The sequence below is a fragment of the Bos mutus genome, chromosome 11 (assembly GCF_027580195.1).
Source record: "Bos mutus isolate GX-2022 chromosome 11, NWIPB_WYAK_1.1, whole genome shotgun sequence".
Classification (NCBI taxonomy): Eukaryota; Metazoa; Chordata; class Mammalia; order Artiodactyla; family Bovidae; genus Bos; species Bos mutus.
Genome location: NC_091627.1, coordinates 85,576,641 through 85,601,944, shown reverse-complemented (window position 1 = coordinate 85,601,944; position 25,304 = coordinate 85,576,641). Strand labels below are relative to the sequence as shown.

The 25,304-nt window shown below is 39.3% G+C and overlaps 1 protein-coding gene across 2 annotated transcripts in view; it reads right to left on the bottom strand.

Annotated features, from left to right (window-relative positions):
• The window catches only part of HNRNPLL (heterogeneous nuclear ribonucleoprotein L like), a 38,332-nt gene extending 19,032 nt beyond the window's left edge, over positions 1–19,300 (bottom strand). The window contains exons 1-4 of one of the 2 annotated variants that reach the window (XM_070379709.1): positions 18,770–19,300; positions 6,644–6,762; positions 2,502–2,739; positions 1,007–1,092 (exon numbers count right to left, since the gene is read on the bottom strand). In XM_070379709.1, the coding sequence (XP_070235810.1) occupies positions 1,007–1,092; positions 2,502–2,739; positions 6,644–6,762; positions 18,770–18,955 (629 nt within the window). In that variant the 5' untranslated portion in view covers positions 18,956–19,300. The remainder of the gene's footprint in view (positions 1–1,006; positions 1,093–2,501; positions 2,740–6,643; positions 6,763–18,769) is intronic. The other variant, XM_070379708.1, reaches the window with a different exon arrangement.
• Positions 19,301–25,304: the final 6,004 nt, after the last annotated feature.

Sequence of the window (25,304 nt, the reverse complement as noted above, 5' to 3'; positions counted from 1 at the left end):
CTGAGCCGACTGGGCAAGAGCCAAGAACACTTCTTTCTCTCTTTTTACAGCTTGCTATCTTGAAATAGGAAATATTGTACTCTCAAAGTAGGAAGAACAGATAATTTTCTGTTAGGCAGTCCAGTGATTAGGAATCCACACTTTTACTGCCAAGGGCGAAAGTTCAATTCCTGGTTCAAGAACTAAGATCCTGCAAGCCACACGGCAAGGCCAAAAAAATTAAGTAGGAAGAATATTACAAAGAATCAATATAATAACAAAAGAAATACTTGATTTTTATATATTTCTGAGAAGGCTGAGTTTATAACCTTTATCCTCATTTTACTGGCCTTTAAAAATTTACTTTAAGTTTCTTTTAAAAAAAAAAAAAATCAAACCACAAAAGTGGTAATAAAAAAAAGCAAAAATATCTTGCCAGAGTAATATATATAATATATATTACCATTATATATCCCTACTTTTTTCTATGCATATACATGTACACATAGGTTAGGGTTTTTTTTTTTTTTTTAATTATTTTTTAATGGGATTGTACTATATGTACAGCTTGCTTATTTTACTCACTGTATAACAAATTTAATATAGAAGAGTAGGTCTTACATAAACCATGATCATTTAAAAGATTCAATGAAAAAAGGAAAGAAACATTCTACTGATTCCAACGTTTTGATACTTCCAAACTATTTTAAAGAGATTCAAAAAAGTCCATTTGAGATAAATTCCAAAAAGGTACAAGTATACATATAATCAAACAGTGTTATTTTTTTTTCCCCATTAAAAAAGCAAGCAAACTGTAAGATGAAGCACTGGATTACTTTATAGTAGAAGTTATCAAAAATAGTAAAATTCTCTGTGGGTACTGCAGTTTTGTTTTTAAACCTAAGACAATTAGATGGTGGGGGATAATAAATACTACTTGTTCTCAAAATTATTAAGCAGGAAAAAGTAAGATCTATATTACACAGCATTCATACACATCAATAAAAAATTTACAAATAAAGGATATTCAACCATTGCTTGTATCCCATTTCTCTTGAATATAACAATACGCTGCACTTTTCCAACAGGATTACATACAGTATATAAAACATCCTAGGAAGGAAAGAAAACAAGACTTCATCACATCTTATATTCAGAAATATAATAAAGCTAAACTCTGTTTAACAACAAAAAAAAACCTGTCATGATGTCATTTCTATTAAGCATTAAACTTTTAAAAACTGTTAAACTTTGATAAATCTAAAGCTATTTCTTCACTTACACAATATACTCACATTAGAGAACTTCCAATGTAAAATTTGAAAAGCATTATTACTTATAATCTCCTAAATGAATCCTTAAATTTTCAAGTACCTAAAAGAATCTCTGATAATACAATTAATAAACCAAAGCTGTAACCAATTACATTTTTTCCCAAATGTGACTCTGAAATGTTTAATATTATAATCACTTAAATTACAATAAAAAATATTTATTAAAGAGTAGGAGTAGTACAACTCAGTATTTATTTTTCAAGGACAATGGCTATAGATAAAAGACCCAGGGAAGATCATTTATGAAGAGTTAAATTTCACCAAACAAGATGCATGAATCTAAGAGAGAACCCTAAATACCCACTTAGAAACAAATCTTCAACATTCAAATTTTTTGAGTACCTACATTACAGAGCAACACCATTAGGTAACTAAGGATATAATAAACAAATCAGAGTACTTGTACTAGTTATATTCTTTTTCCCAAAACACCAAATACTGTAAATATATTAATGGTGTTTATTAATAAGTCTATACAGATCACAAAAATAAATAGATACATAATATCTATTTAAATTTAAATAGTACCTAATGTTTTAAGTTTATGTTCAAATATCATATACTATTACTAGAAATCATACTAAATGAAGCTCCTCTTATTATGACATTTTATTCATTACAAAAATCAAGTGTCCTTATCACTAGTTTATTATTAAACAGCATGTTATTATTATAAAGTAGAAAACTCAACTGGTTCAGGACATGAATCCTTTTAAAATTCTAACATTATTTTTTTTAAGAGTGAAGAAAAGAAGTTTTTAACAAGCTATCTCTAAACAGTTTATAATGATAAGTACATCTTACTAGACCACGGGATTCTGTCACTACCTAGTAGATGCTCTTAGTGTATGTGCTGGCGTGTGAGTGACAGATTTCTTGAATCATTTCCAACAAGTCTGTCTATACTTTATCATCAGAAAGAGAGTTAACAGTGAGAGTAGTAAATAAAAGTAATGTGCCTATTTAATTATGACAACTGTGCTTCTGACCTTTCTACAACTTCAGTGCTCACCATGTCTTTGTTCATTAAACGTGATAGTCAAAACTAAGGTTACTTTTAATAATTCTTTTTTTTTTAAACCCACTATTTTCAAATATTTATATGGCAGTGAAGAAAACTACAGGTTAGTCACCCAAGGCAAATTCCAAAATCACTTTTAATTTAGTCTGTCTTACTAAAATACATACCACTGTAATTGGATAAAGAGGATTCTGAATCGACAGCAGAAGAACTTTGTTGCCTCCTGATGGATCATCAGTATTTCCTGGCCGAGTGATCCTTTTGCTTGTAGAATAGTTGAAAAAAGCCTGCTGACCAGCTATGTACACAGGTTCATCTGCAGCAAACGTCACACATTCTTTGGCACTATCTATGTTCTCAAATTCTACCAGAGCCTGCCGTTTAAATGGCATCATCATCACATAGCTGAAAGGAAGATAGGGAACGAATACCTTAATATAGCAAGTTTAATTAACATTTTTCTCAAGTAAAAGCAGACTTTAATTTAAAATGTCTCAAATCATACAGGCTAGTAGTCTTCACTACCTACACCCAATGTTAGTAAACTCTTAAATTATCCAAATAAATTGTGGTATACCGGGTAGATGGTATATGTTTGAAAGGTCCTCTTGTGATTAAAAGCTTTTATGTACCTCATGCCCTCCTCAAGCACAATTCTGTTATCAGTTACTGATAATCCCATGCACTTTATTCCTCAGGCTGCCACTTATAAGCAGCATTAGAAAATATCTAGCAGTCACAACTATTGAAGCCTGGGGACCTGGAGCCTGTGCTCCATAACAAGAGAAGCCACTGCAATGAGAAGCCCGTGTACTGCAACTAGAGAACAGTCCCCACTCACTGCAACTAGAGACAGCCTGTGCAGCAATGAAGATCCAATGCAGTCGAAAACAAATAAAGCAGTGTGTACGTGTCAAAAAAAAACTAGAGATGAAGGGAGGTTAGCAAGAAATCAGAACACGTGGATAAGAACAGGGAACCATGTCCTCTATTCACAGAAACAAGGGTGTTAAAAATATTTTTAAATACAGTCAATGTGCTTTTTATAAGAGCAGAAGGCCAGAGAAATAACATGAGGTCAGGTACTCAGTGACAGCACTGCTTCTCAATCAGGCATCCAGAACTAACCACACTTCAAAAACTGGCAAGCCATTTCTTAGTAAGAAACAGACCACTCTGTAGCCTAGCAAATTATGTAATTTCTTAAGAATTTCAGCTTCCTTGTTTATACAACTGGGAACACGGCTGTCAAGATTACAGTTCCTGCATACAAATTGTTTGCCTTGCCTCATTCATCTTTACATCCTCAGCATCTAGAAACAAAGAGCCTGGCACATGACAGGTATTCAATCAATACTTGTTAGTCTAGGAGGTTTATTAGCTTTCAGCCCACATCATTCAAAACTGAAGAATAAAACAGAAACAGTAACGCCTGGGATTAGTTTTACCAACTATAAATGCAAGATATAAATTTCAGGAGAGAAACATTCCTTTTAGAAACTCAAACTCCTAGTTGAGGTTCTAAAGTTTTGTATACAAAAAAATAGAAAACACCAGAATTCGGTCTATGCTAAAGAAATTTAAGAATAATAAATATTCTCCCTCTCATAAATCTAAGTTGGTTTAAAGCTAAGTGGTATCACCAAGTAAATATGTTAATAATGTCCTTTGGGTCTTTGGAAACACAGAAAAATCAAAAAGGTTCAAAAAAATAAATTCTTTATTGGCCTATTATAATAGACTTATCTGTTTGTAGTTGAAAAAAAAATGCTTTCTATAGCTACAATAAGCAGTAAGTTAGAAGCACAGAGTTAAATGTTACACAGGTTACCCAGGAAAAGTAGCATCATACAAAGACAGGGAATGGAAAATTAGAATGTCACAGGCATTTTATAATTCACTTAAATTCTGGGGTACATAATTTAAAAAAAAAAGTTCAAAGTACAATATGAGAAACACTGGAAGACCAAAGAGAGAAAAAATAAAAAGTACAAGAAATATGGTAGAGTAGGTATGTTCAACTTATAGCTTAAACATGCTTACTGATTTTTAAATAATAACAAAAGGAAGCAAGAGATTTACTACATAAATCAGGTCTCAAAAGTTTTGTTTTAAAATTCAAACTGGAATAGCTAATCACTACCTAGTATTTTTTCCTTTAATGAAAGAAAGAAGGGAGGAGAAGAGACTTATAAGGATATATTTTTAAATATTCTTTTGATTAAATAAAGACAAAAAATAGCAATTATCCTGACTTATTTTTAACATCTTACGGTTTCTTCTGAACTTCTTTCCTATACATCTAGTTTTTAAGTATAAACTTACTATATATTGAACTTGGTGACTCATCTTTTTAATACAAGCAGTTTCTGTATAATCTTTATATTTGCCCTCACATATACCACCAAATAAATCAACAAACAAAAAAATATGGAAAGTTTCTATAAATGTAACATTTTGAAGCAAACACCTACCCCTCATAGGAGGCTATTCAAACTTCTTTCAGCTTTGGTAGCAAATATCTTATTCAAGATCATTTCACACAACTGAAACTCCTATTGTACATATTTATGCCAATTAAACTTTTAATTACACACTAATTTGTTCAAATTATTTCACGATTTTTCTATCCACATAACTACAAATCTTGAGGGCAGAATGATGTACTATGCAAATTAACTAAATAAAATTCATATGGAACACATTACCATAAGACTAAATATCAAACAGTATAGAGTCCAAAAATTGACGAGCCACTCAAAAGTAATTCAAATTAATCACAACCTTAAACAAACAGTTCTATTTCTTTAATCCCCAACATCCAGTTCATGGTAATAATTGACATCAAAATATCAATATAGTTATTATTTCCCTAAAGTTTCCAACTTCATTTGTTCACCAACTTGTTTCCTGACAATATTCAGTATTTCTTGGCTGTAAAAAAATAACTTAAAAAGCCCTAAATACATAAGAACAGAAGAAAATAAAAATCCAGAGATAACCTCATTGTCTCATGGAGTCTCTTTATTAACTCCATGAGACAACACACCACCTGGAAGTGGTGACTGGGTGAATCAATGTCAACATGCAAGTCTAAGTATCGTCTAAGGAGTCTGCTCCAATACAGTGTAACTCTCCAGACAAACTTAACTTTCAATATCCATTCCAAATGACTAAGAAGTGATACAGTCATTAGTGATATTTCAAGAAATGGACTTTTATTTATGTCCATGTGGTTTTCCAATTTGTACCTCCAACCATAAACAAAATGTTAACAGCGGTTTCTGAGGTCCATAAGTTAAGGGTAATAAGTTTGCTAAGTCATCCACCTCTCATTGAGGTCACCAAGAAATTAACAAGATGCCATGATGGAAGGTATCACCTAACACTACTGATGCTCCTTTGAAGAAATGATTCCTCTCTTCTGGAATCTCTGATCCCTCCCTCACCATCTTCTTTCAATACTCAAAACTCCACATAAATTTTTATAAAATTGAAGCAGTCAAATGATCTCAGCAAATATATTGAAATTTCTCTCCTGTTATATATTATGACTTAGTCTGTATAGTCTCTGTTGCCTATAACAAAAACCCCAAATGTATTCATCAATGGAAAAAAAGGTAATAAATTCTATATTATCCATAGTAAGAAAAGAACAGCCAAGCATATTTCAATTTAGAAAGAATTTTTTTAAGTGTCTATTTTGGGCAGCAGATTCATTTTTCAAATCACGTTTTTCATGTAAGTCAGTATTCTTAGTATACACCAGCTGTAAAGGAAGAGCATGAGTGAATACAAAACACAAAAGGAAAATAAGCTAGGATAAAACACTGACCACTCATGATATCACAGCAACTCACACTAAGCAAATAATGCCTACCCTTTAGTCTACCCCCTTTTCATTGCCAATTAATAAATAGTTCAAAACAAACTAAAACAAACCAAAAACCCCCAGTATTTAAGTACCACTACTTGAAACTCTGAAGATAAAGGGCATAATTAATTAACTCAATGGCTTAAAACAGTATTTAAGAAGGAATCATGGATTCATTTGAAAATCAGATGAAAGATGCAATAATCGGTGTTACACACAATCTGGTTGAGGAGGGAGATGGGATCATGATCCACAAAAATTCACCTCAGAAAAATTAAAATTAAAAATTAATCTCAGAAAGACTCAGGTTTCAAAGAAATACAGTTATAGGCAAACAATATATTGTATGGCTAAGCATAAAGGCTTGTAGCAAGAAAACGAAGTCTGCTCTCTGCACTGTTTCCACAATCTATATCGAGTCCCTGTTGGCCTTACCATATTGTCCCAAATTTTTCCAGGGCCTCCACAAGGTCTGCTTCCACCACAGATTCACAGAGTCCTCGAACATGGACAACGGGTGAAACAGAAACTTTATGATGACTTCCACCAGCCTCCTAGCAAGATAAAATAATTTCTACTTAAAAGTCTAAATTGCATCTTTTAGTAAATCTGATTCTGCATTAAAAAGCAAACACTTATATAAAAATCCCAAATCAAACTGAAATCACAAAAAGTGAACAAAAAGTCCCAATTAATATAAGGGTATACACTCTATTTTTCTTCGATATAGATGAGTATCATCTTTTGACCTTGTTTAACTGATTATCTAGTTCCACCATAATTTGATGTTACTCAGTACACTTGACAAATTTATACAAGGTACCATCTTTGCTGAAGTACCAGTATGGATGTGAGAACTGGACCATAAAAAAGGCTGATCACCCAGGAATTGATGCTTTTGAACTGTAGTGTTGGAGAAGACTCTTGAGAGTTCCTTGGAGTGCAAGATCAAACCAGTCAATCCTAAGGAAATTGACCCTGAATATTCATTGGAAGGACTGATGCTGAAGTTGAAGCTTCAATACTTGGGCTACCTGATGCGAAGAGCCTACACGTAACAAAAGACCCTGATGCTGGGAAAGACTGAAGGCAGGAGAAGGAGACGACCATGGATGAGATGGTTGGATGGTATCACCGACTCAATGGACATGAGTTTGACCAAGCTCTGGAAGATGGTAAAGGACAGGGAAGCCTGGTGGGCTGCAGTCCATGGGGTCACAAAGAATCGGATACGACTCAGCAACTGAATAACAACAACAACCATCTCCTGCTGAACAAGGAGTACTCAAAAATACAAGCCTTGGAAATTCCCTGTTGGTCCAGTAGTTAGAACTGGGTGCTTTCGCTGCCAGGGCCTGGTCAGGGAATTAAGATCCTACAAGCAGCACAGGCACAGCCAAAAACAAATAAACAAAAAACACAAGCCTCCCTGGGCTTCTGTGAAATACTGTGTATCTTTGAGTATGCCCAGCAAGAAGCTTTAAAATATACAGTCTTATACTTTATTTTAAAAGGGACCATGTAGGAGAATTAGCTTGAAAATGAAAATAGCTCTCATTTACTTACTGAATCTCTAGTAAGTCAAAGATTTATATATACAAATAGCCACTGGGCACCACTCTTACATCGCTTCAGAAATGACCTCACTCCGGAAATGAAGCAATGTAATTGTCCATCAACAGATGAATGGATAAAGAATATTATTCAGCCATAAAAATGAAATCTGGGGACTTCCCTGCCAATTCAGTGGTTAAGACTCAGTAATTCCACTGTAAGGGGTACAGGTTGGATCCATGGTCGGGGAACTAAGATTCCACGTGCCCCAAGGCTCAGCAAAAAAAAAGTATCTTGCTGTTTGAGACAACATGAATGGAGCTCAAGGGTATTACGTGGAATTTAAAAAAACAATACAAACCTACAAGCAAAACAAAACAAAAATAGACTCACAGTTACAGAGAACAAATGGACGTTGGGAGGGGAGGAGTGTGAAATAGGTGAAGGGGATTAAAGGGTACAAACCTTCAGGTATAAAGTAAATAAGCCATGGGACGTAATACACAGCATAAAAAAATATGGTCAGTAATATTATAATAACTTTGTAAGGGACTGATGGTTACTAGATTTATTATGGTGATCATTTCACAATGTATGCAAAGTCAATTCACTATGTAGTACACCTGAAGCTAACATAATATTATACATAAACTATATTCCAATTAAAAAGTTTTTAAAATGAAAGGAATGAAACCCATGTACAATTCATATATATAACCAAAAAATCTATTAAAGGAAAAGGTTTTCTCCTACAAACGACAAGAAAGGTTTTTCCTTCTAATCTAAAAGAGCACGTTTTACCATTAAAACTTAAGAATCATTTTAAGAAAATTAAATCCCTTTATGGCTATTTTTAAAGACCTACCAACTTTGCTTTATTATAAACGCTGTTAGAAAATACTGTAACAGTCTTGTGCCCAGCTAATTAAAAATGTCAGAATCTAAAGATCTAATTTAAGTATATAAGTAACCATGAGACTACTCTGACACTCTTGTCAAAATTGAGTCCTTTGAAAATATTAATTCAGTCCAGGGAATTTCATTTGAATTGCTTATGCTGAGTCTTTTCTAAGGTAAACCCGATATTCATTACATGCCACCAAGTCTGAAATGAATCATTTTAATTGTACCCTATGTATACCAATATTCTATTAGCAGCCTAAACAAATGAGACTGTCTTGGTGAAACTCAACAACCAAATGGACACTATCATCATCAAGCTCTTAAATACTACTGGATGACAATAATTCAGGAAGAAAGCTCTAAATAATACCTAAAAACCTAATTTAAAGACAACACAAAATACAAATAACAAGTTTTATTCTAAAAATAATTAGACAATAATAAACTACAAGAAATAAGATAGCTATCTCCTTTGATCCTTAGAATGAGCTGGCCAAGGTGAAAGTGTAAAATAAAACTCTACTGGTCTGGGCTCTTCAAAAAGTATCAAAAATTAGTGGAAGGAAGACTTCAGATTGAAGACAGACAACCAAATGCAATATGTGAAGTTTCATTTTATAATAGATAAAAATTGCTATAAAAGTCATCTTAGGAAAAACTGGAGAAACTGAATTATAGACAGGATATTAAATAATAGAAGTACTGACTGTCTGAAAAGTAAAAGCGAAAGTTGCTCAGTCGTGTCCAACTCTCTGACCCCACGGACTATACAGTCCATGGAATTCTCCAGGCCAGAATACTGGAGTGGGTAGCCTTTCCCTTCTCCACGGGATCATCCCAACCCAGGGATCGAACCCAGGTCTCCTGCAATGCAGGAGGATTCTTTACCAGCTGACCCACAAGGGAAGCCCAAGAACACTGGAGTGTGTAGCCTATCCCTTCTCCAGTGGATCTTCCCAACCCAAGAATCAAACAGGGGTCTCCTGCATTGCAGAAGGATTCTTTACCAACCGAGCTATCAGGGAAGCCACTGATTGTCTAAGGTACCATTATGATGGTAATGGCTATATGAAAAGCATATCCTTATTCTTAGGAAAGCTGTGGTATTTAAGGATGAACTATCATAAAATTCTCCAACCCAGGCTTCAGCAATATGTGAACTGTGAACTTCCAGATGTTCAAGCTGATTTTAGAAAAGGCAGAGGAACCAGAGATCAAATTGCCAATATCTGCTGGATCATCGAAAAAGCTAGAGAGTTCCAGAAAAACATCTATTTCTGCTTTATTGACTATGCCAAAGCCTTTGACTGTGTGGATCACAATAAACTGTGGAAAATTCTGAAAGAGATGGGCATACCAGACCACCTGACCTGCCTCTTGAGAAACCTATATGCAGGTCAGGAAGCAACAGTTAGAAGTGGACATGAAACAATAGACTGGTTCCAAATAGGAAAAGCAGCATGTCAAGGCTGTATTTTGTCACCCTGCTTATTTAACATATGCAGAGTACATCATGAGAAACGCTGGGCTGGAGGAAGCACAAGCTGGAATCAAGACTGCTGGGAGAAATATCAGTAACCTCAGATATGCAGATGACACCACCCTTATGGCAGAAAGTGAAGAACTGAAGAGTCTCTTGATGAAAGTGAAAGAGGAGTGAAAAAGTTGGCTTAAAGCTCAACATTCAGAAAATGAAGATCATGGCATCTGGTCCCATCACTTCATGGGAAATAGATGGGGAAACAGTGGAAACAGTGGCTGAATTTATTTTTCTGGGCTCCAAAATCACTGCAGATGGTGATTGCAGCCATGAAATTAAAAAACGCTTACTCCTTGGAAACAAAGCTATGACCAACCTAGACAGCATATTAAAAAGCAGAGACATTACTTTCTCAACAAAGGTCCGTCTAGTCAAGGCTATGGTTTTTCCAGTGGTCATGTATGGATGTGCGAGTTGGACTATAAAGAAAGCTGAGCACTGAAGAATTGATGCTTTTGAACTGTGGTGTTGGAGAAGACTCTTGAGAGTCCCTTGGACTGCAAGGAGATCCAACCAGTCCATCCTAAAGGAGATCAGTCCTGGGTATTCATTGGAAGGGCTGATGTTGAAGCTGAAACTCCAATACTTTGGCCACCTGATGCAAAGAGTTGACTCATTGGAAAAGACCCTGATGCTGGGAAAGACAACAGAGGATAAGATGGTTGGATGGCATCACCGACTCAATGGACATGGGTTTGGGTGGACTCTGGGAGTTGGTGATGGACAGGGAGGCCTGGCATGCTACAGTTCATGGGGTCGCAGAGTAGGACACAACTGAGCGACTGAACTGATCATGATATCTGCAATTTACTTTCAAATAGTATAGGGGGAAAAAGTATGTATATAGAGATAAAATCTCAAAGGGTAAAATGTTAAAAACTGCTGAATCTAGAGGAAGGACATACGTAATTAAACATTTTACACATTTTTAAAAGTTGGGAAATTCTTGTATTCCCAGGTGGCTCAGTGGTAAAGAATCCACCTGCTATTGCAGGAGACATGGGTTCGATCCCTAGGTGGGAAAGATCCCCTGGACAAAAAAATGGCAGCCCACTCCAATGTTATTACCTAGGAAATCCCATGGACAGAGGAGCCTGCTAGGCTCCAGTCCAAGGGGTTGCAAGAGTCAGACATGACTGAGTGACTGAACAACATTTAAGACCTACAAAAAAGTATGAAGAACAATATAAAAAATGTTCATGAACTCAACACCTACTTTAATAATACTGCCAAATCAGTTGACACTTCTTTCTTCCTACCTCCCTTCCCAACATAGATAACGAGTATCTGGAAAATAAACTCATAAAAAAAGAGTATTTTTCAAACTGGTCTTACAAAGAAATGGACTATAGGACCACTTTTTAAATCTCTCTGAAGATCTGATTTTATATTTCCTAAGTGAAACATCAAAATTTAAGTCATTCTTTATGAAAGATGTTAAATGCAATCAGTATGGTACTTAGAGGCAGATATGATAATCATCTCTAAGATATCTGATATGATCATATGATATTGTATCATATGATCTCAGATATGATCATATCTGAGATATCTCACGTCAAGGCTGAGAACATATCCCATAACCCCTATATATGTCCCTTATTCCCACTCAATGACTCTGCCTTTCATGAGTTTACCTACCTTGACATTTCTCTAAATTAGTACCTTTTCTTGAACTTAAAATTTTCTCATCCTTTCTGTAGTTTATTTAAAAAAGAAAAGAAAAAAAACAAACCCTACGGTTGTTTCCAAAAATAAAACTGATGTATTAAAGATATCTTTTCAAACTATATTTTCACTATACCCCTCATTTTCCCCCCAAATACTAACATTTTCTTAAATCAACTCTTTATACTATATACTGGTGATAAGAAATCTGAAATCATCTTCAGACCTTCTTTTGCTACCCTAAAAATACTTCCTTTAAGCATCATACTATGCATCTCAATCTTAAATTGGTAAGTCAGCACTGTTTACCCCATCCACGTATTAAAATTTTGACTATGTCTTCTAAGGCTTAAAGAGTTTCTCATATAGAAGTTTATTCTGTCCACTTCAAATGTTTAGTTATCTAGGCTCTCTCCTAGTCTATTTATATCTACTATTTATCAGACTAGAAACGAGATTCTAAATAAGAACCAAGCAAATGGAGGCATGCCTTCAATTTACATGTGCTTGTTTTCTTTTTTAATCACTCAATCCCTTCTTTAGGTAAACTGTGTGAACTGTAATGGAGGCATTTTTTGATCCTCTCGGCAAGCTACAGACCAGTTACAAACACCCAGCCCCTCTTCAAAGGCTACCTCAAAGACAAACTCCAATAATATCAACGTTGAGTGCTAATTTTGACTACTGCTGATTGAAAACCAGGCTCAACTAAAGAGAAGGGAAGCTGTATAGAGTACAAATGAAGCTTCCACAATGAGAGAAATGAGAAGGGTCCACTAACATTTCTCGACACAGTGAAACTAAACTCATAAAGGCAATGTACAATGTCTTCAGGCTTTTTTTGCTTTTCCCAACATTTCCATGCATAACACATGTGCAACACCAAACAACATTCTCTGTCCTCCTATATAGGATTAAAAGTGAACAACCTCAAATTGAGTAACTCATCCTCCAAAACCCAATGTGCACAGAACCACTGCAACTGATGATTATAAGCCTCTCCTTAAACACCCTCAATGACAGGGAAAAACCTTGAGAGACTATTACATTTTTAGAAAGTTCTTCATAATATGCATCTAAATTTGTCTCCCTGTAGCTTCCTATACAAAATGGCCTGTGAAGTCAGATCAGTGTTTGAATCTTTGGACATTTATAGGCTTTGTGATCTTACACTACTTACTTAACCCTTCTGAAGCTCAGTTTCACTTGTAAAAAAATAAGAAAACGAAATCCTCATCACTTAAAATTACAACAAATAAAAAGGACAAGTACAAAATGTTGAGCACGGTGCCAGATGTAGTTACTGAACAAAAGCTCAATAAATATTAATCATTGCCACCCCCATCCTTATCTTCATTTCCCTCTTTTACATAACCTTTCTATTTGTAATGATTTCTGAAATCACACTGAAGTTTACCTTTCAGGCCAAATATCCCCCAGATTCTTGTCATTCCTCTTATGATTATGATCTTGTGTACCTTCTCTATTCTGGTAATTGTTTTCTGGATACATTAGAATTTATCAAAGTAGTACCAAGAAATGAGTGCAGATGTCTAGATATTTAAGATTATTCCCCCCCTTTTACTCTGGATACTTCACATAGGTGAAGGACCAACTAGTTTCAAGGGACAGATGCAAGTATTTTTTTTTAACTTACGTTATGCTTAGAGTTAACTAGTACATGGTCTTCAAGTCAAACAATCACATAGCTTGGTCTTTTCTTTCCTTACAATAGAGCAGATCCCAAATACAGGAAGTCTTTTAATTTTCCTATTCAAAGTTTTAAGGTACATTTGATCATATAACTAAGATTAAAAATGAAGAGTCATATGATTCAAACAACTTTTTAAAAAATAATCTATCTTTTTGCTCATGTGGTAGAAATCCTATGGTTTTGTCTACCCAAAACTCTCTCCTCCTCCTTTTGGTTAAACACAAAAACAAGCAAACAAAAACACCCCAGTCCCAAATTATTCCACTGGTATTCTCACTCACACAGTTGTAACTTCCCAACTTTAGAAGTAGTCCAGTGACTCGTCAGGAGTAGGTAGATATTTTTTTAAAATGGCTTATCCGAGGGGATAGTTACAGACATTGAGGGACAGACTGTGTTCTCTTTATTTGCTAGCAAAAACAATGTAGGCCTAACTTTATCATTACATAGAGGAAATAGGGGCTTCCCTGGTGGCTCAGAGGGTAAAGTGTCTGCCCGCAATGCGGGAGACCTGGGTTTGATTCCCAGGTCAGGAAGATCCCCTAGAGAAGGAAATGGCAACCCACTCCAGTACTCTTGCCTGGAAAATGCCACGGACAGAGGAGCCTGGTAGGCTACAGTCTATGGGATCGCAGAGTCACAAAGGTGAAACATGGAAAGAGACAGAATCTAGTCCCTATGACTTCATCTAAATCCCTAGATCACGAAATGCCTAAAACTATGGCACAACTTGGCATTCATAGTTATATGGACCGATAAACTCCCTATACCCCTTTTTGTTTCAAGCTCACCTGAGTTGGTGATGTGGCTGCAACTGCAAGCTTTAAAGTTGTATTCAATTTCACAGAGGGAAAATAAAGTGCTGAATCATGCAGAATCACACATTTTTAAGTATGGAATTTTTTTAACTATTATATCCCCATCACCAAGAACAGCACCTAGCACATGATAGGGCTCAAGTATTATTTTTTTAATGAGCTAAGAGATCACAGTGATCATCTAATCCAACCATCTCATGTGACAGGTAGCAAGTTGAGTTCCAAAGAGATTAAGTCACAAAGCATGCTGGTAGCAGAGCCAAGACACCTGCTTTGGTTGGGCTTACGGCTCTCTTAACAACACTTTTCACTTTTATGTACTAACACGAAAAAAAAGTCACTTGTTAAAACCAAAGGGCAGTAAAACCTACCTTTTTTTTTTTGGCTCTGCTGCCTGACACACAGGATTTTAGTTCCCTGACCAAGGACTGAACCCCAGCTCCCTACAGTGGAAGTACAAGCCACTGGACCGCCAGGGAAGTCCCAGAACCTACTACTTTTCATTTACTTCCCAAAACTAAACCTAAAATTCTCACTCTACTGCAGCAGCTTAGCTAAATAAGACACAGGACATTACTGTTACAGAAGCCTCAAGGCTCTGGCACTTTCCTCTGAGGTACACATCCTTGAACTTTTTTATTCTCCAGAGTGTAATTACTATGCTTACTGTCACAGTCTAAACTCTTCCTTTGGGAGCTAACGAAGTGACTTCAACCCATCTCCCATTCTATATTCATCCCAATAAGCCATCACAGTAGTCCTATCATCACTGTAATTCAGATCATTAAAGCTTAAGGTAATAGTGTGTCTTAAATTCAAATGAGATTCTTTATGTATGGCAGACAGAATATTCTGTTTGGAAATCCTGGATTCTTATTTTGATCTTGGCATTTTGCCATCTTACAGGTCTATTTATTAAAAGTTGAGAAACTTTTAACTTTCACCTATCACTAATCACTTTAACAATTTTTGATTTGTCTTTTTAGTCACTAGCAAAATAGAGTAAAAGAAGAACTTAGAAGTCTCTAAAGTGAATTAGTACTCCATAAATTTTTATTGATATCAATCTTTATAAAGACAGAATTTTTTCTAAGTAACCTCCCAATTCAATTCTTCAACTGGTTTTGCCAAGTGAAGAGCTAACATTCTGAAATCAAGCTGCTTTCTGCAAAGTTTTTTGGGGGCTCCAAAATCACTAGAGATGGTGACTACAGCCATGAAATTAACTCTTCTTCTTGGAAGAAAAGTCATGACCACCCTAGACAGCATATTAAAAAGCAGAGACATTACTTTGCCAACAAAAGTCCGTCTAGTCAAAGCTATGGTTTTTCCAGTGGTCATGTATGGATGTGAGAGTTGGACTATAAAGAAAGCTGAGCACTGAAGAATTGATGCTTTTGAACTGTGGTATTGGAGAGACTCTTAGAGTTCCTTGGACTGCAAAGGAATCCAACCAGTCCATCCTAAAGGAAATCAGTCCTGAATATTCATTGGAGGGACTGATGCTAAAGCTGGAACTCCAATACTTTGGCCACCAGATGCAAAGAACTGACTCATCTGAAAAGACCCTGATGCTGGGAAAGACTGAGGGCGGGAAGAAAAGGGGACAACAGAGGATTAGATGGTTGGATGGCATCACCGGCTCAATGGACATGAGCCTGAGTAAACTCCGGGAGTTGGTGATGGACAGGGAGGCCTGGCGTGCTGCAGTTCATGGGGTCGCAAAGAGTTGGACACGACTGAGCAACTGAAGTGAACTGAAGCAGATAAAGATATTTACTATTAATATGATCTTGAAGGCCATACCTGCTAAATTTAAGAACACAATTTACTCCACAAGAATAAAGTAATTGTATAATACACAGCATGAACCTCCATAAGCTTTATTCAAAATGTAGCCCAAAGAATGCAAAACACTCTGGGAGTTTTCGCTCTTCAAAGCAACAAGACACAAATTTGAAGTGTCTTAATTTCTCATACCCAAACTACAAACTTATTTCTCTTTACACCTTAAAAACATCATTTACGATGACTAATTCATCTTTAAATCAGGAGCATTTGTATAAACTTTTTCTTAAATACATCCTCTTTAAACCTAGTTATTATAAAAGAATCAAGAAAACCCATGAAAAGCCAAATAATGTAAATCTCTGAAGTCTTACTGCACACTTTTACAATCTTCCAGCTAGTGTTGAAGAGGTTACCCATCATTGTACCTAACATACATTTACCTAAACAGTTTGATCACGAAGTCTTCTGGGGCTAGGCTGAGGTGGAGTCAAACCCTTCTCAGTTAGATGAATTACCGTATTTCTGAATGATGATGCACTAGACAATAAATTTCTATTCAGGGCATTCCTGTCCTAGTAAAATTTTATTATGTACAGGTTTCCACAACCGCAATGATTTCAAAATAGTATCCAACATTACATGAAGAAAAATGTTTAAAAACAGGAAAAATAATCCGACATTAGATTCAACAGTGCAATATTGGCTCTACTATTAAATAAAAGCAATTCACACTCTCCTAAAAAAAAAAAGCAGTTAAAATCTGAATTTTTCCTGCCTGGGTAATTTAAAAGCTGCATTAGATCAACCACTTGAATTACAATTTCAGGTTGTAATTCAGTGTAGGAAAGCACGAAGTTCAACTTTCACATTTTACAAAGAGAACTCAGAAAAGTAGTTAACTGACTTTACCAAGGTCACACATTGTATACTAGCTTTGACTCCCCAAGCCCTGCCCAGAGCTACTTCCACTACTAAATACAATTCACTTTGAATGTATTAATTATACTTTATTTTCTTCCCAACAGCTAAAATAATAGTATTGGCTTAATATTTAATCTGTTTTCAAAAACAATTTTTCGTAAAACTGGTTAAAGTATCTTTCCAAGACACTCAATGGAAGACATTTCACGCCACCGCACAAAAACTCAACCAAGACTTCTGGCAAAAGAAATATGCTGATTCAATGCATCTAAATATCAGCTATAATATTCCAACATTCCTGTTTTCAGTTTCCACGATGGAGTTGATTTTGAACTAAAACTTCCTAAGAGGAAATGCACTTCTTTTATTCACACTTCCAAGTTACACTCTGAATATTCCAAATAGCTAGGTACAGACGTTGAAAGCTGTATCTAGCCATAAGAAAACTATTTAGAGGAAGAAAAAGTTCCTTTTTTAAATGTCTTGCAACATAATCCTCTTTGTAAACTCTAAATTCTACTGACCAGAATTTTTTACGTTAAAATGCAAACAAGAGCTGAAAGACTTCTGACTTCTAATTTGCCTCTTATAAAAGGTGAAAAACATTTTAATCTGATATTAGAACATATGTGCACAATTCCGAAAATTTCAGGTATAGTTTTTTTTAAATCAGTTAGAATGTGTTACATGTTTAAGGAACACCTAAGTCATAAAGACAGCTTAAGTGCACCAAAAATGGCAAAAAAAACTTTTGCTTTGCTTCGCGTCCTTAAAGTTTCCATTCAACTGAAGTTGAGTTACCACTTGCTCCGGATGAAACAATTTTCACATTCCTTCTGCCTCTATCTAAGCTTTTTGATGCGAAAAACAAGAATCTCGGAACGTGTGTCTGATGCAGTTCTGAGTTCAGGTTTATGGAACAAATTGGGAACAAACTGCCCAGGAAAAACTGAGATTTAAGATTCCTTTACTTTAAAGTAGCGGTATGCGAACACCTGCCAACACATTTTATTTTTAATCGAAGAGCCGAAAACTGTACTGAGCAATAACCATGAAACTGGGGAGCAAAGCATGCGCACCAGACCTAGCAGGAATAAAAAAAATTTAATTAAACCTTGAGGGGAACTGGGTTGTGAGCTCCTCAGCGTAATCTGTCAGTGAGCCGAGGCTCTTCTCAGCATCTAGGCTTAGAGATCCCTGGGCGGAACCGACGCCACCATCCTGCGATCTAGACCAGCGCGCGGATGCTGCAGGCTGGGGGCTAGGGGCTGAAGGGAACCGGTTGTCCAACGCCCGTCAACCGCCTGAGGAGTTAAACTAACAAAGGGCTAATCACGCACCAGAGCCCCCCGGAGCGGAAGCAACGCCTCGCGCCACCCCCCTGCTCGCGACCCTCCCTAAGTTCAGGGCCGGCAGTGGACTCGCAGCGGGGCCTGCGGCCAGGCCGGGGCGGACTCGCGTTCGGGATGCTGGAAACAGGTAGGACGAAGAATAAAAGCCCGAAAGAGAAGAGTCGGCGCTTCCCGACCTGGTCAGCGCCGCAAAAAGGGAAAACGAGGAGGGCGAGAGGCCCCGAGGCCGAGTCCCAGCCGCGGAGCCCTGCTTCCCAGGGAGCCGCCAGACTCAGCTGACGGGGCGCCACGCTTTGTTACCGGCTGTGAGAAGCTCCGGCCGCCGCCGCCATCGCCCCCGCCCCGGGGCGTCGCTTCCCGGCGGTTCTCGCCTTCCTCGGCCGAGTAATCGATCTCCCCTTCCTCGGTCTTGAGGCGCTTGGCCTGGCTCTCGTAATCCCGGTCCTCCTCGTACGTCTCCCTGGGGGAGGATGAGGAGGAGGACATGGCGGCGGCCAGAGGGACCGGCCGGCAGGCCGGTGGGGGTGGCGGCGGGGCGCGGGCCTCGGACGCCGCCGGCCAGTCCCCGTCACCGGCAACCGCCTCTCCAGCAAAGATCTGGGCGGACGAAGCGTCCGCGGGGGCCCCGCGCCCAGGAGCCGGGTGGCTGTGGAGGACTGGCGGGATGAGGAGGCGCCCCGGGAAGAGGCTCCGGAGCAGCCGCTCCTCTTTATCACGGGGCCGACATCCAGCCTCTCCCTCCTCCTGCGTCTCCGCTCCCAGCCCGGAGGAGCGAATCTAAGGATGGGGACGCGACCGTGGCTTCCGGTCTTCCCTCCTCCCCTAATCCGCTCCTCGCCGCCCAGGCCGAGCCTCCGCCCCCGCCTTCAAGGCAGCCGCCCGGGATCGAATCCAGCCGCAGCCCTCGGGAAGCGCCCCCCTCCCCAGTCCGGGCCTCGCTCCCTATTGGCAGAGGGAAAAGTCGACCAGGCTTCCAATTGGCTGTAAGGACTGTTCGTCAAAAGCTGCCCCCGGACCGGCCTCGTCCCCCCACCCCCTCCCAGCCCCTTCTTGAACTTGCGGCTGGCCTGCAAGTCCTGGCCGCGTAACGCCTGCCGCGCGCTGCGCGGGAACCGTTGCTACCCCGCGGCCGTTAGCGCTATTGCGCCAACCCTAGGGGAGGTGCGGAGTGAACCCCAGCGGACGAGGTGGCGTGCTGTGGGGCCAGAGCTGCGGGTGTTAACCACCCTCCCGCTAATTTAAATGCTTTTATTCTCTTCAAAAGAGAACATTCCTGTCGATACACCTCACACAGCCCTGAAACTACAGGGGGTGAAGAGAGAAAAGAGCTTAGAATCGTGAAAGTAGCCTTCTCCCCATGTTATGTTCAAATCTGATACAAGTGGGTGGACTCTCTCCCCTCCCCTAAGTAGATATTCCAGAACAGTCAACATTTCCTGAGGTGCAAGTCTGAGGAAGACGCTCCACTGGGGGTACTGTCCGTTTGATCAGTTAGCACTCCTGGGTCTTCTAGAGCCTTCTTTCCTGAAGATACTGAGGACTTATTTCAAACTTCCATATAAAGTTTCATCCCAATCCTTTCCTTTCTGGGCGATCTATTTGTTTCATATTTCACATGATCATTCTTTTTGGAAGATAAGAAAGCCTATCAAAAGTGCCTGCCTTTTGGACCACACAGAGCTCATTTCCTCTGGCAACAGGCCTCCGCAAGCTTTTTCTCATCTTATAATAGGGCCCTTTATACCTACCTACCTGGAGAAGGCAATGGCACCCCACTCCAGTACTCTTGCCTGGAAAACCCCATGGACGGAGGAGCCTGGTGGGCTGCAGTCCATGGGGTCGCTAGGAGTCGAACACGACTGAGCGACTTCACTTTGACTTTTCACTTTCATGCACTGGAGTAGGAAATGGCAACCCACTCCAGTGTTCTTGCCTGGAGAATCCCATGGACAGAGGAGCCTGGTGGGCTGCTGTCTATGGGGTCGCACAGAGTCGGATACGACTGAAGCGACTTAGCAGCAGCAGCAGTAGCAGCATACCTACCTATTAGGATGTTCTGTTTTAAGGCCGAGAAGCGCTTGGAGACAGGAACTGGGCTCTTTTCATCTTTGCAAAGCCAGTTCCTGAACAGGCCCCTGCACACAAGTTATGCTCTCAGCAAAACGGAATGAGCGGTCTTTGGGAAATAAAAGTCCAGTGTCTTTTCAGGACAGGAAATGGCAAAGCTCAGGCAACCTAACTGCCTCTGTGACTTGAACCCTTAGAGGAGTGCCTAAGACCAAAATTCACTTGTTTCAGATATCCTTGTCCCTCAGATGCTTTCCTAAATATGGCTCTTCCTTTCCTAATGGTGTGGATCATTTCCTCCCCCAGCCTATTCTCTCTCTTTCCAGTTATTTCCTCCCAAAGAAAGCCATTTTTATTTATTGCTGACAGTGCTTTCACCTACAGTGTTTGGTACTTTATAATTTACACTGCTGTCATTTTAGGATCCAATTGCAAGTTTTTTCACAACACAGTACAGCTAGACTCAAAATTCGTGTGCGCCTGCAGGTATACACTGATAAACCAAAAAACAATTAGAATTTATTTTTTTAATTACTACAATAAAATGAAAGTAGACGTATCAAAGAGGAATCTCAGATGAAGAAACGTTGATAAAACACTGAGAACAATGAGCAGAGCCCAGTGGCCTTGTACAAACTTTCCAAATATCTTGTGTGATAGTGAACATATTTAAGTTCTCAAAGCCTACATCCAACCTATGGATTCAGTTCACTTCAGTCGCTCAGTTGTGTCTGACTCTGCGACCCCATGGACTGCAGCACGCCAAGCCTCCCTGTCCATCACCAACTCCTGGAGTTTACTCAAATTCATGTCCATTAGGTCAGTGATGCCATCCAACCATTTTATCTTCTGTCGTCCCCTTCTCCTGCCTTCAATCTTTTCCAGCATCAGGGTCTTTTCAAAGTAGTCAGCTCTTCGCATGAGGTGGCCAAAGTATTGGAGTTTCAGCTTCAACATCAGTCCTTCCAATGAGTACGCAGGACTGATTTCCTTTAGGATGGACTGGTTGGATCTCCTTGCAGTCCAAGGGACTCTCAAGAGTCTTCTCCAAAAGCGTCAATTCTTCGGCGGTCAGCTTTCTTTACAGTCCAACCCTCACATCCATACATGACCACTGGAAAAACCATAGCCTTAACTAGACAGACCTTTGTTGGCAAAGTAATGTCTCTGCTTTTTAATATGCTGTCTAGATTGGTCATAACTTTACTTGCAAGGAGTAAGCGTCTTTTTATTTCATGGCTGCAGTCACCATCTCTAGTGATTTTGGAGCCTACTGTTTCTCCATCTATTTGCCATGAAATGATAGGACTGGATGCCATGATCTTTGTTTTCTGAATGTTGAGTTTTAAGCCAGCTTCTTCACTCTCCTCTTTCACTTTCATCAAGAGGCTCTTTAGCTCTTCACTTTCTGCCGTAAGGGTGGTGTCATCTGCATATCTGCTGCTGCTGCTAAGTTGCTTCAGTTCTGTCTGACTCTGTGCGACCCCATGGATGGAAGCCAACCAGGCTCCCCCATCTCTGGGATTCTCCAAGCAAGAACACTGGAGCGGGTTGCCTTTTCCTTCTCCAGTGCATGAAAGTGAAAGTGAAGTCGATCAGCCGTGTCTGACTCTTAGCAACCCCATGGACTGCAGCCTACCAGGCTCTGCTGTCCATGGGATTTTCCAGGCAAGAGTACTGGAGTGGGGTGCCATTGCCTTCTCCGTTGCATATCTGAGGTTATTGATATTTCTCCCAGCAATCTTGATTCCAGCTTGTGCTTCATCCAGCCCAGTGTTTCTCATGATGTACTCTGCATGTAAGTTAAATAAGCAGGGTGACAATATACAGCCTTGACGTACTCCTTTCCTATTTGGAACCAGTCTGTTGTTCCATGTCCAGTTCTAACTGTTGCTTCGTGGCCTGCATACAGATTTCTCAGGAGGCAGGTCAGGTGGTCTGGTATTCCCATCTCTTTCAGAATTTCCCACAGTTGATTGTGATCCACACAGTCAAAGGCTTTGGCATAGTCACTAAAGCAGAAATAGATGTTTTTCTGGAACTCTCTTGCTTTTTTAATGATCCAGCAGATGTTGGCAATTTGATCTCTGGTTTGTTTGCCTTTTCTAAAACCAGCTTGAACATCTGGAAGTTCACGGTTCACGTATTGTTGAAGCCTCAGTTCAGTTAGTTCACTTCAGTCACTCAGTCGTGTCTGACTCTTTGCAACCCCATGAATTGCAGCACGCCAGGCCTCCCTGTCGATCGCCATCTCCGGGAGTTCACTCAAACTCATGTCCATTGAGTCGGTGATGCCATCCAGCCATCTCATCCTCTGTCGTCCCCTTTTCCTCCTGCCCCCAATCCCTCCCAGCATCAGGGTCTTTTCCAATGAGTCAACTCTTCACATGATGTGGCCAAAGTACTGGAGTTTCAGCTTTAGCATCATTACTTCCAAAGAACACCCAGGACCGATCTCCTTTAGAATGGACTGGTTGGATCTCCTTGCAGTCCAAGGAACTCTCAAGTGTCTTCTCCAACACCACAGTTCAAAAGCATCAATTCTTCGGCGCTCAGCTTTCTTCACAGTCCAACTCTCATATCCATACATGACTACTGAAAAAACCATAGCCTTGACTAGACGGACATTTGTTGGCAAAGTAATGTCTCTGTTTTTGAATATGCTGTCTAGGTTGGTCATAACTTTCCTTCCAAGGAGTAAGCGTCTTTTAATCAGCTTGGAGAATTTTGAGCATTACTTTGCTAGTGTGTGAGATGAGTGCAATTGTGTAGTAGTTTGAGCATTCTTTGGCATTGCCTTTCTTTGGGATTGGAATGAAAACTGACTTTTTCCAGTCCTGCGGCCACTGCTGAGTTTTCCAAATTTTCTGGCATATTGAGTGCAGCACTTTCACAGCATCATCTTTTAAGATTTGAAATAGCTCAGCTCAAATTCCATCACCTCCTCTAGCTTTGTTTGTAGTGATGCTTCCTAAGGCCCCTTTGACTTCACATTCCAGGATGTCTGGCTCTGGGTGAGTGATCACACCACTGTGATTATCTGGGTCATGAAGATCTTTTTTGTACAGTTCTTCTGTGTATTCTTGCCACCTCTTCTTAATATCTTCTGCTTCTGTTAGGTCCATACCATTTCTGTCCGTTATCGAGCCCATCTTTGCATGAAATGTTCCCTTGGTAGCTCTAATTTTCTTGACGAGATCTCTAGTCTTTCCTGTTCTATTGTTTTCCTCTATTTCTTTGCATTGATCGCTGAGGAAGGCTTTCTTATCTCTTCTTGTTATTCTTGGGAACTCTGCATTCAAATGAATATATCTTTCCTTTTCTCCTTTGGTTTGGGCTTCTCTTCTTTTTACAGCTATTTGTAAGGCCTCCTCAGACAGCCATTTTGCTTTTTTGCATGTCTTTTTCTTGGGGATGGTCTTGCTTCCTGTCTCCTGTACAATGTCACGAATCTCCATCCATAGTTCATCAGGCACTCTATCAGATCTAGTCCCTTAAATCTATTTCTCACTTCCACTGTATTATCGTAAGGGATTTGATTTAGGTCATACCTGAATGGTCTAGTGGCTTTCACTACTTTTCTTCAATTTAAGTTTGAATTTGGCAATAAGGAGTTCGTGATCTGAGCCACAGTCAGCTCCCAGTCTTGTTTTTGCTGACTGTATTGAGCTTCTCCATCTTTGGATGCAAAGAATATAATCAATCTGATTTCGGTGTTGACCATCTGGTGATGTCTATGTGTAGAGTCTTCTCTTGTATTGAGGGTGTTTGCTATGACCAGTGCGTTCTCTTGGCAGATTTCTATGAGCCTTTGCCCTGCTTAATTTTGTACTCCAAGGCCAAATTTGCCTGTTACTCCAAATGTTTCTTGACTTCCTACTTTTGCATTCCAGTCCCCTATAATGAAAAGGACATCTTTTGGGGTGTTAATTCTAGAAGGTCTTGTAGGTCTTCATAGAACCGTTCAACTTCAGCTTCTTCAGCATTACTGGTCGGAGCATAGACTTGGATTACTGTGATATTGAATGGTTTGCCTTGGAGACAAACAGAGATCATTCTGTCGTTTTTGAGACTGCATCCAAGTACTGCGTTTTGGACTCTTTTGTTGACTGTGATGGCTACTCCATTTCTTCTAAGGGATTCTTGCCCACATTAGTAGATATAATGGTCATCTGAGTTACATTCACCCGTTTCAGTCCATTTTAGTTTGCTTATTCCTAAAATGTCGACATTCACTCTTGCCATCTCCTGTTTGATCACTTTCAATTTGCCTTGATTCATGGACCTAACATTCCAGGTTCCTATGCAATATTGCTCTTTACAGCATCGGACCTTGCCTCTATCACCAGTCACATCCACAACTGGGTGTTGTTTTTGCTTTGGGTCCGTGTCTTCGTTCTTTCTGAAGTTATTTCTCCACTGATCTCCAGTAGCATATTGGGCACCTACTGACCTGGGGAGTTCATCTTTCAGTGTCCTATCTTTGTGCCTTTTCATACTGTTCATGGGGTTCTCAAGGCAGGAATACTGAAGTGGTTTGCCATTCCCTTCTCCAGTGGACCACATTTTGTCAGAACTCTCCACCATAACCCATCCATCTTGGGTGGCCCTACATGACATGGCTCATAGTTTCATTGAGGTAGACAAGGCTGCAGTCCATGTGATTAGATTGGTTAGTTTTCTGTGATGGGACCCCATGGACTGTAGCCTACCAGGTTCCTCCATCCAGGGGATTTTCCAGGCAAGAATACTGGAGTGGGTTGCCATT